This window comes from Myodes glareolus, chromosome 7, assembly GCF_982192425.1.
Source record: "Myodes glareolus chromosome 7, mMyoGla1.1, whole genome shotgun sequence".
NCBI lineage: Eukaryota > Metazoa > Chordata > Mammalia > Rodentia > Cricetidae > Myodes > Myodes glareolus.
The window spans coordinates 82,248,047-82,263,859 of NC_142032.1; the positions used below are offsets into that span (position 1 = coordinate 82,248,047).

Genomic DNA, 15,813 nt, shown 5'->3' on the forward strand with positions numbered 1-15,813 from the left:
ACTAAAACTGTGGCTTTGACAGCTAGATCCAGTCCATTTATTAGCTTTCCAGACTCATGGTAGAGGTACCACTGGAGCCTTTTACTGCCACAACTCTATGGCGTTTCAAGGTCCCTGCCAGCAAGCAAGCTGGAGTATTCTGCTCACAGACCACTCTCAGTCAGACTGCCAGCCTGAAAGAGTCAGAGTTTGCCCTGGCAGGACGGCCCAGAAAGCTGGCATTTTAAAGCAGCACAGCTTTTTTCCTGCTATGGCTGAAAACCGAAAAGCGTGCATTCAGCTTTTCATCAACGTTTAAGTGTTTCGTGGCAGGACCTCTTAAAAGAGCCACAAAGTTTTGCAGCTAAAGCTGAGTCAGGAAGCCTCTTTTAGATGAAAGCCTTGCTTGCCTCTAGCAAGCAGAGCAGACCCGAGAAATTGCTGCCACCAAGAAAACATGCTTTACTCCATTCTTTCCCAAACTTTCTCAGGCTTTCTGTGGATGCAGTTATCCACGTGGGCGCCATCTGTAGTGAGGAGCTACGGGCAGGCCTGCTTTTCATCCTGCCCGGCTCCTGCATGGCTAGCTTAGTCCCAGAAATCACAACACACAAATTGTATTCATTTAAGCACTGCCTGGCCCATTATCTCTAGAGAGTTAGTTACTGACTAACTCTCATATCTTGATATTAACCCATTTCTAATAATCTCGTGGTAGCACCACGAGGTGCGGCTTACCAGGAAAGATTCAGCATGTCTGACCTGGTGGCTGGCTCCATGGCGTCTGGCTCATAGCCCTCTTCCCAGCATTCTGTTCTGTTTACTCCGCCTACCTAATTTTCTGTCCTATCAAGGGGCCAAGGCAGTCTCTTTATTGACCAATGAAAATAACACAATAGACAGATAACCCTCCTCCATCAGAGGCAGGCAGATCTCCGTGAGTTTGAGGCCAGCCTTGGTCTACAGAGCAAGTTCCAGGACAATCATAGTGGTTACACAGAGAGACCCTGTCTCAAAAAATTTAATAATAATAATAATGATGATGATGATGATGATGATGGTGAGGGAATAGAGAAAATACAGAAACTCATAGGCTTGTGCTCAGGGAATGAGAATGTGTTTCCAAAGTATTGTAATGCCAAGTAGACCCTGTATGGTGTTTTGGGCCTGTAATCCCAGCATTTTGGAGGTGGAGACCAGAGAATCAGCAATTGAAGGTCATCTTCCATATAGAATTATTTAATTTTTTAAAATTATTTGTGTACTGTGCAAGTATACTTGTAAGGTCAGAGGTCAGATTTCAGAAATCAGTTCTCACCTTCAACTGAGGTTCCAGGGATTGAATTCAGGTCACCAGACTATTTTTGAGACAATGTTTTCCTCTATAGCCCTGACTGTTCAGGACTAGAACTATCTCTGTAGACCAGGCTAACCTTGAACTCACAGAGATCTACCTGTCTCTGCCTCCTATGTGCCAGGATTAAAGGCATGTACCACCACTGCCCTATCCTGCCAGGTCAGCAGACTTTAACACAAGTACTTTTCCTCACTGAGCCAAGCTCCAGGCCAGCCAAGGCAGCACAGTGAGTCTTTGTATCCCTGTCTCCCCCAAAACTCCCTCCAGGAGCCATAACGACTTTGAGACCAGCTTGAGCTGTTTGAGACCCTATGTCAAACAAAGGATGCTAAATTGGTTCTGAAACATGTCATAACACTGATGAACCTTGTGCCAAAGTCACCAAAGGATGAGTCGGAGACAAAGCAGAATAGTGGCTGTCAGGCTGAGGTAGAGAAAGTATGGGATTGTTGACTAATGACTATACTGTTTGTTTGTTTGTTTTTTAGATAAGCGTTCTCAGTCTTTCTGATCATCAGCATTGTCATCCTTAGAAGCAGTAATTTTGATTGCAAGGAATAAAGCAGACTAGGAATACTCCACCAGGGAATGCATTGAAAATTCTAGAACTCTAGATCCAAAAGTCAGGACTCCAACCAGATCTCTGGAGTAATGGGAATCTACCTGAAACCCACTGGGACCTGAAGTAGCTTCTTTTTGTTCCTCTAAAACTTCCATTTTCTTAAATTGGTCTCTTTGTGTTTATCTTCCCTCTCTGGACTCGCTTTCTCTGCATCTCTGCCACTCAGCCTTCAGTGCCCCTGCTAAATCATCTCTCTTCTATACTGTCTATTAAATACTAGAGGTTCTATGTCCAAACTCCCAGGAGAGCATCTCATTGGCCTTGTCAGCTGTCTGCCCCTGGTCCTGTCAGCTGTGGTCAGTGGGACAGACAGGTAATGGCACCATCTTCAGGGTACCCACTGTAGTGAGAGAGGAATGCTTCCTCTTGTAGGATTCTCTGTTCAGTGAGTTTAGAGGCTATTTCAGAAAAATATAGTTTGGTAGCCAAACTTTCAATCTCATACTGCCTATGGTAGTTTGAATGCAATTGGCCCTATAATTTCATAAGGAGTGACATTATTAGGAGGTGTGGCTTTTTTGGAGTAGGTATGGCCTTGTTGGAGGAAGTATGTCTTTGGGCTCAGGCTTTGAGGTATCCTGTGCTCAGGATACTGCCCAGTGTTTCAGTTGACTTCCTGTTGCCTGCAAGAAGTCATTCACTCAACTCCAGCACCACCTGCACCTCACAGTGCTCCCCATCATGATGACAATGGACTGAAACTATGTGAGCCACCCCCAATTAATGTTTTCTTTTTTAAGAGTTGCCATGGTTAATTCTTCACAGCAATAGTAAACCGTAACTAAGACACTGACTTTATTTAACTTAAGTTTTGTCTTAGAGCTAGGAATGTGTCTGGATAGCAGAGTGGTTCTTGCACAGAGCCCTGTGCACAGAGCCCTGAGTTCAATTCCCAACACCAATAAAACAAAATTTTTTCATAGTTTTTACTCTCGTGTGAAATTTGCATTTATTATTTAAAATTTTGAGATTGAGGCAGCCAGGAAGTCTGTTGTTCTTGGTTATAAACACAGTAATTGGTATGTTGCTTGATACACAGTAAAGAGTCAAGTTAAAAGTCTCACCAATAAAAAAAAATGTTTGAAACCTTCATCTGTCAGACTATTTTTTTCAGAAGAAGCCATCATCAGCTGGCTTAACTCTGCTAGATCCCAATAGCCTCCCAACATCACTTCCTCCACTCCAGGAAAAAGTCCTCCTTTGCAAGATCTGCTGTTGTAGTTAGCTGCCTGGTTCTTTATTCATGTATTGTATTGAGTCCTGATACCTGAAAGGGAATGGTTTTGTGAAAGACCAAAGTGAAGTATGGCCAGGTAAGATGGTTCAATCTGTAGGGAGAGCTGAGTTATAATCTGGGTACTAGCTTTCAGAAACCCAAATCCAGTTTCTAACCTGCATAAACATGGTTTCTTTTTCCCAGCTGAAAATTCAGCAGTAAACTAGACTGTGGGAACTGTTGACTTAGTGACATCAGCCAGGGCTCAGGGTCCTTCCACTGCTGTTTTCCTGCCCACAGATCTGCAGCCACTTCCACTCATGGTCGACTGCCACTTCCTCCTCTTGTCTGGGGGGGAGAGTGGTTTTCTATCGCTCTACAGGCATCCTCCCCCAGCACAACTTCCTATTTTTGTACCTATCGATGTTAGAAAAGAGAGGATTCCAGTACATCAGTTAGACTCAGATATGGAATGGGGTCTGCTTCGCTGGGCCTGCACCTGAACCAAGTTAGGGCTGGCTTAGTAAAGACAAGGATTTGGGTATTCACGAGGAAGGCAAAGAGCCTTGAAACATTTAAAGCAGAGAAGTGATATGAGATTTGTTTTGGGAAGGTTATTCTTGGCCACAGGCTGAAGAGAGATTAGAGCAGGGGCAGACTAGAGGCAGAGCACCCTGGAGCCAAAATTGGACATGAATAAGTTGGCTCCTTAGTGTGACAAACAGTTTGTTCAGCATGGCCTAAGAGGACCTGTATTTGAGTTCTCAGAGAAACAGAGTCAGGTAGACATGTGACTATAAAGAAACTTGGGGGAGGAAGGAGGAACTGTGGTTGGTATGTAAAATGAATAAACATAAATAAAAAAAGAAACTTGGTTTAAGGTAGTAACTCATGTGATTATGGAAGCTAAGGTCTTACCATCTCCACCTATAAGCCAAAGTAGTTCACAGACCTGAATTGGAAGCATCCATAGCAGAAGACAGCAGTGTCCCAGCTCAAGCTACCAACTCCACATATTCTTCATGGCTCCTCAACAGATTGAATGAGCCCACCCATATAGGAGACAACTATCTGACTTTCTGAGTCTCCCAATTCCAATTCTGATCGCTTCCAGAAACGTCTAACTAGCTACCATGGCCCAGTCAAGTTAACATATAAAATTAACCCTCAGAGTCTTAGTTGAATAAACCACACACTTAAACTGAAAACAATAATCCAGCCATTGAATGGTCTGATAGATCCGCCTGTTTGCTTTCCTGACTTCTTCATTTATTCCTGTCATGTCCCAGCCTCTTATTGGTCTTTCCTCAGATTCTTGGGTATCCCTGCTTCCTTTCTGCCTTTGCTCATGCTGTTCACCCCCACCCTGTCTCCTCATGCTGAACTTTTGGATCTTAGATCCAATGTCAACAGGAAGCCCCTGACGTCTCAAGTCTCTTCCTCCGTCATAAATCCTACTGGTTCTCTGCAGTACACAGTTGGAATTGATTATGGAAATGACTGAGTAATTAGTTCTGCAGCCACTTATTAGAGTCAGATTGTGAGGTTCACGTGTGCAGGAGGCTCATCTGCCTGCATCCCCAGTGTTGACAATGGCATGTTCACACAGTAGGTGATCAGTAAGCACACACTCAGACACAGGTCATCCATAGGTATCTGGAACCTCAGACACAAAGCTGGGGATGCTTGTCTAGCATGCAAAAAAGTATCTGTTTGATCTGCACCATGCCCACATTTGGCAGTAAGCACGCTTTCTCGCTAGGCCTTGGTGGCTCATGCTGGGGAAGGAAAGAAAAAAAATGGGGCTGGGATAAAAAAGAAAGGGGCTGGAGAGATGGCTCAGCAGTTAGGAGCACTGACTGATCTTAACAGAGGACTTACGTTCAATTCCCAGCACCCAAATGGCAGCTCACAACCATCTGTAACTGTTCCAGAGGATCCAGTGCTCTCTTCTGTCCTCTGTGGGCATCCCACACATGTGGTGAACAAACACAGATGTACATGCAGGCAAAACACCCATACACATAAAATAAAAACTTAAAAAGAAAAGAGCTGGGCAGTGGTGGTGCACACCTTTAATCCCAGCATTCGGGAGGCAGAGGCAGGTGAACCTCTCTAAGTTCGAGGCCAGTCTGGGCTACAGAGCGAGTTACAGGACAACCAGAACTGTTACACAGAGAAACCCTGCCTTGAAACGCAAATAAAATAAAAAAAGGAAAGAAAAAAAAAAACCAAATACATCATCTAATTGGATCAGGTGTCAAGAGTGGCGATCCATGGCAGCCATTCTATTCAGTTAGAATCCGGCATGCAGTGCCCAGGGAGCTTCACGCCATCCGTGGTTAATAAGGCATGTGACAACACGACTGAGAGGTTTTTAAATTTAGAAAGCAGAACACATTAAGTGTTTTATGATGATTTTGGGATTTCCAACTTTACCTTCAGATCTGGGCAAATTGTTGGGGTCCCAGCCATTCATTCTAACCCCGGAAGATGAGCTCCACCCCCTACCTCTGTTCCCCCAGCTGGCTGCTGTAGCATATCCCTGACAAAGGATCTTTCTGTCTAGAGAACACCTCATGTCTCTTGATTGGGTCTGTCTAATCTTGTCCTCATTCATTTATGGAGCAAACAGTGGGTGCCAGGTTCTGTTAGGCCTGAGGATGCTGAGGGAAAATAAGACAGGACCTTAAGTATGCATGTGCCACCCACATGGGTTCGTTACCTTTATTCATTTCTGAGACAGGCCTCGAACTCACAGAGATCTACCTGCCATTGTCTCCTGAGTCCTAGGACTGCAGGCTTATACCACCACCGCTAGGCTCAAACGCTCCCCTTTCCTACCTCCTCGCAGTGCTGGGATTGTAGGCACGTGCATGCTGCCACATCCAGCTGTTATCCTTAATGATTGGTAATTGTTATGCTTTTTTGGTTGTTTATTTTGAGACAGGGTCTCTCTCTGTAGTCCTGCCTATCTTGGAGCTGGCTTTGTAGACCAGGCTGGGCTCAAACTTATAGAGATCCTCCTGCCTCTGCCTCCTGATGAATGCTCGGATTAAAGGCGTGCACTAACACACTCAGCTATTAAGCTTTTCAAAATGAAAAAGCTAGAACTGGAAAGACGGCTCAACTGTTATGAGCCTTGCTGTTCTTGCAGAGGACCTGTGTTTGTTTCTCAGCACCCACATGGTGCCTCACAACTCTGTGTAACACCAGTTCCAGAGGAGCCGGTGGCCTCTCCTGACCAACTGGGGCATCAGGTGTGCGTGCACACACATAGCAGTAATGATTTAAAAGGAAATATAGGCTGAGCTGTGCATAGTGGGACAAGTCTGTAACTCCAGCAACTGAGATGAGTCACCTTGAAGTTGGGGCCAGCCTGGGCTATAGATTTCAGACACTGTGTCAGGAGGAAAAGAAAAAAAGTCAGTCTGGTAACACCTGCTTGTAATTCCAGGAAGCCGAGGAAGGAAGATTGTGTGAGGAGGTGAAGATCCTGCCTCACAAAACCAAACCAAACAGGAGTGAGTGGAAAAGATAATACAGATGTCCTATATTTCTGTCAAGATAATACAGATTTCCTATTATTCTATCACCACTTTGCCCTTTTGTTATTTTGAGACAGGGTCCTTCTATGCAGCTCAGCTGCCCTTGATGTGATGATTCTCCTGCCTCAGCTTCCAGAGTGCTGGAATAGCCGCTGTGCCACACATCTGGCTTCCTTATTGTTTTTTCCCCCATTATTATCATTAGCACCTGTGTTGGGAATAAAATGGAGGGCCTCGCGCATGCCTGGTAACCACTTTCAGCCATCCCTAGTCCCGTTTTTCCTCGTCTTTACATCACACTGTGGCACATTTATCAAAGTGAATGAGCCAGTACTGTACATTTTATTACCTGAAGTCTATTTATTTAGAATCCCTTGGTTTTACTTTGTTTTTGTTTTATAAGAGTAAGGCCCTGTCACCCAGCCTAGCCTGGAACTCCCAATCCAGATGCTTGAATGCTGGGTTGTAGGCCTGTGTTATCACTCAGCTCCGAGGTTTTTCCTTACAGTCTCCTCTCTTCCTAGGTCACTCCCCCATGACCTCACATAATAATAATGCCTCAGACTTGTCTTGTCTGTGTCAGTCTCAGACTGCTCTTGTTTTTGCTTATTTGTTTGTTTTACAGACTAGACAGTTTTGAGGAGTACCAGCCAGGTGTTTTGTAGGAGGTCCATTCACTGGTGCCTATTTTTAAGTTTCTCTCATGATTACTGTGGGACGATGGGTTCTGGAAGGCCAGAGGTAAAGTACAGTTGTTTTGACCACAGTGAGGGTGTATACGTCAAGACCCATCATTGTTGGTGCCTGGTCGTTTCCTGCAGGCAAGTTCAATTGGTCATGCTCTTTACCCTGGCATTCAGTTCTTCCTCTTAGCAAAAACTAATTTCAGAGTCGATAGTATAGACTATATCATAACCACCCAGCTTTTGTTTTGGATCTTTGCCAACTGTTAAGTTTTCTCATGGCCCTGGATTGGACCCTCTTCTGAGACACTCTAACTACTGCTCCTCCAATGGCCCTTCTGCCAGCCTTGAAGCAGTTCCTGAGAGAACGATGTCACCAACCCCCTAAAAGCAGTTTGGCTGACTTATAAAAGGGACTAATGGACCATGAACCGTCCAATTTGTCCTTTGTCTTTCCACTCTGGACATGGGTTTTGGGATTCTTTGGTATCAATTAACCTCTCTGTCTCACCAGATTAGACCAGCTTCACATCCTTCAGGACCAGCTCAACTCCCTGCCTGCTGCAGTACTCCAAAGTTGCAACGGACAAGATCTGAGGATGGGATCTACTAAGGGTGGGATCTGTGCCCTCCTTGGACAATGCTGCTTCCAGGCCAACAGAGCCTAACTGATTTGAAATGGGACTAGACAAAAATTCCTTCTGGTTTCCTCCCACTCTGATTCCTCCCCAGATCACCTCTTTCCTCCTTATTATCTTCATACTAATGTTTTTACCCAATTATTTATTTATTATTTTTTTTAAAGATCATTTTTTTTATGTGTATTGGTGTTTTGCCTGCATGTTTGTCTGATCTTGGTGTTACAGACAGTTGCAAGCTGCTATGTGGGTGCGGGGAATTGAACCCAGGTCCTCTGGAAGAACAGTCAGTGCTCTTAACTGCTGAGCTATCACTCCAGTCCCCCCCCCATTTATGTTATTTTTTTTTTAAATGTTTTACTTAACAGCCTGGCATGGTGGCGCATGCCTTTAATTTCAGTACTCAGGAGGCAGAGGCAGGTGGAACTTTGTGGATTTGAGGACAGCCTGATCTACAGAGCGAGTTCCAGTACAGCCAGCACTACACAGAGAACCCCTGTCTCAAAAACAAAACAAAGCAAACCAGCTTTACTTACTTCCCCCTATACCCAAATAAAATGTTCCATGTAAGCGCTATCAACTGCTCTCACCCTACAACAGCGCCACTTGTTCCTGAGACATCTGCAAAAAGACCTTTGAGATGCTATAGTGGAACTCCGGCTAAAATGGACCTTCTTCCGTTATACCCTAAGCCAAAAAAAATTCTTTACATTAGACCTCTATGTTCTTCCATTTCCCCCTTTGATGCTCTGCAGCTCTCTGCTACCTCATTTTAGTGCAACAGTCTTTTTTTAAAAAATTATTTATTTATTTTTTATTATGTATAAAGTGTTTTGCCTTCATGTTGTTGGGAATTGAACTCTGGTCCTCTGGAAGAGCAGCTGGTGCTCTTAACCACTGAGTCATCTCGCCAGTCCTAGCGCAACAGTCTTGACAATGGGACCAGTCACTGTCACCCTTAATCAACTCTATGGCCACTTTCTCCCACCTCCGTTCCTCACTTATACCCCCAGACTCTTCTCAGCAGAAAACAGCTATAACATTCCTGTCTTGCATTTTTTTATATCCTTGCAGAGAGTTAGGAATGATAGTTTCCTGCTGAAGGACTACACTTCCCAGCTTCCCTTGCAGGCTAGGGAAGTCATTTCCACCCATTTTTGCGCACAGAAGAGATATTTCCCTGTAAACATTTTGGTCATCCACGCATGAGTGATAAAATGCTCTTTTGCTGTGAATTAATGTCCCAGCTAAGGTTAGGCCAGACCTCTCTTTCTTCCTGCTTTCTCTCTTTATATAGCTGCTTTAAAAAATAATCTAGCAGTGCCCAGCCTGACCCCTTTAGCTGATGAAACATTAGTCAGGTTTCTCTACTGTAGAGTGACTGTCCCCTGTCCCCTCACCTTTCTGCTGTACTCTTTGGAAGTCAGCTGCTATTTACCTCTTTGTGGGGTGGCATGTAGTTGCAGAAATCACATGTATTACATGAAAGTCTTTGTGTGAGAAATGTGTCATCTGCCCCCATGCATTCACCCATTTCGATCACTATGGATTTGTACATATGTATCTTATGCTAAAGGTTGTAATCCAATACTACTTTTTCCCCTTTGAGATGGGGTCTTTCTATGTAACCTTGTGTGCCACTGAGTCTGCCTTTTATCTTGCTGCTCAAACTGTTCTAGCCTTGGGCATTAAAGTTTTTTTTCCCCTGAGATCCTTACACACACACACACACACACACACACATACACACACTGTTACTTTTTTTGTGTGTATTGGCGCTTGGTTAGTTATGCATGCTAGGCAATACACTCCACTCCTGAGTTAAATTCCCATCCCTAGTAAATTCCCAGCCCTAGCATTACAAGTTTTTTTGTTTTTTTGTTTTTTTTGTTTTTTTTTTTTTTTTTTTGTATAAATGCTCTGTCTGCATGCATGCCTGCATGCCAGAAGAGGGCATCAGATCATCAGATCTCATTATAGATGATTGTAAGTCAGGACCTCTGGAAGAACAGTCAGTGCTCTTAACTGCTGAGCATCTCTCCAGCCCCCACCCCCACTTTTTTTTTGAGACAGGGTCTCTCTAGTAGCCTGGCTGTCCTAGAACTCACGATGTAAACCAGACTGATCTTGAACTCACAAAGATTGACCTGCTTCTGCCTCCAAGTGCTGGGATCTGGGGCGTGTACCCAGCTGTAGAATTTTCAAGAGAACTGTAAGGAGTACTGAAGAGGCTGGGAGGTGGTGGTGCACACCTTTAATCCCAGCACTCTGGTGGCGGAGACAGGCAGAACTGTGTGAGTTCAAGGCCAGCCTGGTCTACAGAGGAAGTTCCAGGAGAGTCAGAGCTACACAGAGAAACAAACATACAAACAAACGAGTAATGAAGGGGGCTGGGGCTCAGTTGGCATAGTGCTTGACCATCATGCACAAAGCTGTGTTCAACCCCTGTTCTACATAAAGCAGGCACAGTAGTGTACCCCTGTAATCAGTGTACCGCTGTAATCCCATCCTCCATTGCAAGTCAAGTGTGAAGCTAGCTTGGACTACAGGAATCCTGTCTGGAAAAAAAAGAGAGATGATAAAGAAACTGGTGATATGTTAAAACTGCTTCAAAGGAGAATCCAAAGAACAGTCTGTAGAAATATTGCAATAAATATGCAAACGGCTGCAGAACTGGTTTTTCCAGGGGAAGGGGGTTGTGTGTTGCCTGGCAGTATTCATTTGCATGTCTATGGGTAATGATAAGTACCTACTGTTTTCAGTTATCAACAGTTTACAGAGATGGGAAATAATTCTCAAAAGAGCCAAATCAAGTAACATAGATGGATCTGTTGAAGACAACACTGTTTTCATTAAAGTCTAGAATTTTCCGTACCTGGATAATGTAGACTGAACTATGCCCCTCCCCATTCCTAAACTGAAGCCCTAACCTCCAGTGTGATCTTAGAGGCAAGGCCTTGGTAAGGCGATCAGGTTTGCATAAGGTCTTGAGGGTTCTAGGTGTCATGAAACTGATGTCCATAGAACAAGAGGGGTCTTCTGCTGATGTAATGGTGTGAGCCTGTAATCCCTATACTTGGGAGGTGAAACTAAACGATTGCCCAGAGTAATAAGAGCCTGTCTCAAAAAAACAAAAACAAAAACAAAAACAAAACAAACAAGACGAGAGAGTTGCTTTCTGCCTCTTCTCCACAAGCGAGAACACAACACAGGAAGAATCCAGAACATCTGCAGCAAGAAGGGAGCCTTCTTTAGGTGCTCAGGGTCCTGGCATCTCGATCTTCTTCCTTCAGTCAGCAGAGAAAACTAAGTCTGTTGTTACATACACCAGTACATGACATTTTATTGCAGCAGCCTGAGCTGTCTAAGAGAAACAACTAGATAGATTAGCATAGATGCTGGCACAAATTGCGTGGTCTCTTGTCGCGTGGACATGTGTGTAGTTTCCTTACTGCCAGTGTTGAAGGGTGTTAGGGATGGCAGCTTGTCAGGCTGAGTTGGTTATAGGAGAACTGGTTTGAACCAGGTAGAACACATCAAATGGCCTTGTTTTTCTTGATTTGGGGGTCTCACTGATATAGGTCAGATTAGCCTCAAACTCAGGACCCTCCTGCCTCATGCTTCCCTGTGCTGTGATTATTGCTATAAACTATTTTGTTATTTATTTATTCATTTGATACAGGGTCTCACTGTGTACTCTGACTCATAATCTTGCTTCTGTCTCCCAAGTGCTCAGTTTATAAGTGTGTACCACCATGGCCAACATGAAAATGTCCCTTTAAACATAAATATTTGGAACCATCTCACTTTCTCAGCAGGTAAAAGTAATCGCCACACAAGCTTAATGATATGAGTTCTAGCCCTAGAATGCACGTATGGGTGGAAGGAGAGAACCAATTCCACAAAGTTGTCCTCCACAGGCATGGTGGCATGTGTGTGCCTGTATCAACACATCCACATCACACATACATGTATGATGTTAAAAAAATTAAAAATAGGGCTGGAAAGATGGCTCAGTGGTCAAGAGTGTGTACTACTCTTCCAGAGGACCCAGGTTCAATTCCCAGCACCCACATGGCAGCTCAGAACTGTCTACAATTCCAGTCTCAGGGAATCTGACACCCTCTCTGGTCTCTTCAGGCACCAGGCATGTATGTGGTGCATAGATAGGCATGCAAGCAAAACACCTATACACATAAAAATTAAAAATAGATATCCATATATTTGGGATTGTGATATGCCTAAAGTCCTAGGTCTCCTCTTACTGCTTCCACTATTCAGGTGTCTGTTCAACAGATACTTATTGGCACTGATATGCCAAGTACTTTTCTTTTCTTTTCTTTTCTTTTTTTTAAAGATTTATTATGTACCTACAGTGTTCCGTCTGCATGTATCCCTCCAGGCCAGAAGAGGGCACTAGATCTCATTACAGATGGTTATGAGCCACCGTGTGGTTGCTGGGAATTGAACTTAGGACCTCTGGAAGAGAAGGCAGTGCTCTTAACCTCTGAGACACCTCTCCAGCCCCACCATGTACTTTCTCATGTGCTGGAGACACAGCTCTGTACAAATTAAAATCTTTCCTTATGTGTGTGTGTTGTGGGGGGGTGGCATTGAGCGTGGGGAATAACAGGTGAGGGATAGTAGGGAGGAACCGGTGCTTCAGGGGAACCTTGCACAGTCTCCCTTGCCTTCCAGTCTTAACCATGCTGTCGGCAGTAGATCATTGACAGCAATGCAAAATTATTCTGGCTTCCAGACATGCACATTAATCCTGTCCACTGGACAGATGGCTTTCTCCACTGGCTGGAGCCAGTATTGTACCAATTTGCATGTTTGTTTCAATAGTCCATTTTCTATACAGATTTGCCCTTTGACTTTTCTTTTCTTTTAAATATTTATTTATTATATATACAATATTCTGTCTGTGTGTGAGACTGCATGCCAGAAGAGGGCACCAGACCTCATTACAGATGGTTGTGAGCCACCATGTGGTTGCTGGGAATTGAACTCAGGACCTTGGAAAAGCAGGCAATGCTCTTAACCACTGAGCCATCTCTCCAGCCCCCAACCCTTTGGCTTTTCTTGTGGACATATTAATATAACATCTTCTGGATTTCTTTAATTCAAGAGTTAAATAAAATAATTCATGTGTAAGTTGGCATGGCAGTTCATACCTGCCGTTCCAGCTCTTGGGAGGCTGAGGCAGAATTACTGCAGGGTTTTTAGGATATCTTGGCCTACATAGTTCAAGAGCATCTCAGACTACTGAGTGCAAGAGACCCTTTCTCAAAAGCAAAACCTAGGGCTGGAGAGATGGCTCAGAGGTTAAGACCACTGGCTGTTCTTCCAGAGGTCCTGAGTTCAATTCCCAGCAACCACATGGTGGCTCACAACTGTCTGTAATGAGATCTTGTGCCCTCTCCTTGACTGTAGGCATACAAGCAGACAGAATACTGTATACATAATAAATAAAAACAAACAAACAAAACCAAAACCACAACAAAGCTGTAGTGATTGCACTTGCTTTAATCATGCTTGGAATATGGTGGCAAAAAGATCAAGAGTTCTGGGTCCTAGTGTAGTGGTCAAAGCCAACTGGTTACAGGAAACCTTAACCCAAAACAATCAGAAAAGGGTATGTTTATATGTATTTAACATGCTCTTCTTAGGGTATGAGAATCATGACCTGCTTTTGAGAAAAGTATTCTCTCTTAAATATGAGTTTTATAAATTTTAGTATAATGTATCATGTAGAAAATAAAAGTGTGGAAACCAGAATGGAAGATGCTCTGGGAAGACCCTAATGAATAAAATGCTAAAATAAAACAAATGTGGAAAAAATAAAAATGCTGAAAGGCTTATTCTTTATCTGAAATTCAGATTAGCCAAGAGTATCTTATCTGGAAACCGACGTCTGAACGAAGAGGGGAACGGTACCTTGCTAGCTTGGTTTTTGACCTTTCTAGTGGTCTTGCACAAAAAGACCTCGTGAGTTGGAGGCGGCCCAGAAGAACGGTATGGGGGCGGGGCTGGGACTAGAAAGGGGCGTGTCCAGTAGGGTCCCGCCCCCGTCACGTGCCTCTCTGTGCCTGCCGCGTCGGCAGCTGGAGCTTGCAAGGCGGCGGCGGCTGAAGCTTCAGGTTTTGGGCAGCGGTGACTGTGGCTGCAGCACTGGGCTGGGCAGATGGCAGCGACGGCAGTGGCGGCGGGGACTGGAGCCCCGGCGGGGACCGAGTCGGCGGAGGGTGCCCCGGGGTCGGCGGCGGCGCTGGAGCTGTGGCTCAGTGAGTAGCATCGCGCCGCACGTGATCCCGCTTCCCGCCGCCCTGGTTGTCCTCCTCGGCGTGGAAGGGGCCTCTAGGAGCGTCCAGGGAATTCCGGGGACCGCAGACTACCCCACGGCTCAGAGGCCCAGAGGCTCCACCTAACAGCTGGAGCACGAATGCCTAGTGGTCTCTTGTGCCAAGCACTGTGCAGAAGGCGTTTCAGCCATTGTTAGTCTGTCTGGTCGCAGACCCTGGGGGAATCTGCATTTACGAACCCAGACTCGAGTGTGCAGACTGCGCAGCTTCTTTGCATATCCTTGAGTCTAAGAGCTCTTGTGGCTGCTGCCTTTAAGAGCAAAACCAGCCTTTATGCCTCGGTACGTGTTTACTCTGGCCAGATTTAATTGTTCCTTGTCCTAGCTTCATGGTGGTCCCTAGAGATGGGGTTCTTAAGGCTCTCGCTTAATATGAGGAATTGAGGTTCAGAAAGGATAAAGAATCCACCCCTTGTGTGGGCTCTGCTGCGTTCTGGGTGCACTGGGGCAGTGCTCACAAAGACGTTTTCATTGGGTACCAGAACCGTACCTCGTTAACAGAAGCTGGAGGAGGGGAGCCAGTAGAGGATGTTTTGTTTACCTGGGTCATAGCTGGTATACAGTGTTTGTGTGGACAATGGAGGAGGCCATATTCCAGACAGGAAACTGCAAAAACTCAGGAGGAGAATGTAGAACCTTCTGGGAGCGAGCAGGCCTGTTGGCTGGGAGTGCAGAGCTTAAATAGCAAGGAATACAGAAAAGATACCCCAGGCTAATTTGCTAATGGGAGTAAGAAGAGCATGGATGGCTTTGTATGCTGTAGAAGGAGCTGTATTATTTTAAAAAAATATTTTTATTACATTTTGTGTATTTGGGGTGGGGCATGCTGTTCCTGGATTATGGAGGTCAGAGAACTGAGGAGGGGGAGCGGTTTATCGCCTTAGACTCTTTTGTGGGTCCTAGGACTTGAACTCAGGTCAGAAGACTTGGTTGTAGGAATTTTTATCTTCAGAGTTGTTGCAGGCCCAGAATTTTATATTTCAACGGATGGGGGAAGCTGTTGGAGAGAATCTGATCCAGGTGGCCCAATAAAGGCCCCACATGTGGTCCTACAGGATGAATTGGTTGAGGGTGGTGGTGGTGCAATAGGGCTGATTGACAGTGGGGATCAAGAGTATAGGGATCAGCTGAGCCTACCAGAGGGGTTTAATGTAAACACAGGTGCATGTGCATTGCTTTGATTAAAAAAAGCTTGGAGCCGCACCATAGTGGTGCAAGTCTTTAATCCCAGCACTTTCAAGGCAGAAGCCAGTGGGTCTCTGTAAGTTCGAGGCCAGCCTGCTCTATAAAGTGAGTTCCAGGACAGCCAGTACTACATTGAGAGGCCCTCTCTAGGAAAAAAATAAAACAAAATAAACAACAAAAGACTCAAAAAAAAAATAAACAAAACCCAGAAAGGATTAGCC

At 44.8% G+C, this 15,813-nt stretch overlaps 1 protein-coding gene and 1 long non-coding RNA gene across 2 annotated transcripts in view; both read left to right on the forward strand.

Annotated features, from left to right (window-relative positions):
* Positions 1–903: 903 nt before the first annotated feature.
* On the forward strand, positions 904–9,531 carry LOC148121481 (uncharacterized). The gene is made up of 2 exons (XR_015738436.1): positions 904–6,698; positions 7,920–9,531. It is a non-coding gene; the product is annotated as an uncharacterized LOC148121481 (long non-coding RNA).
* A 4,604-nt stretch (positions 9,532–14,135) lies between these two features.
* The window catches only part of Gga2 (golgi associated, gamma adaptin ear containing, ARF binding protein 2), a 36,333-nt gene continuing 34,655 nt past the window's right edge, over positions 14,136–15,813 (forward strand). The window contains exon 1 of the mRNA XM_048460414.3: positions 14,136–14,330. Coding sequence (XP_048316371.1) covers positions 14,231–14,330 — 100 coding nt within the window. The 5' untranslated portion in view covers positions 14,136–14,230. The remainder of the gene's footprint in view (positions 14,331–15,813) is intronic.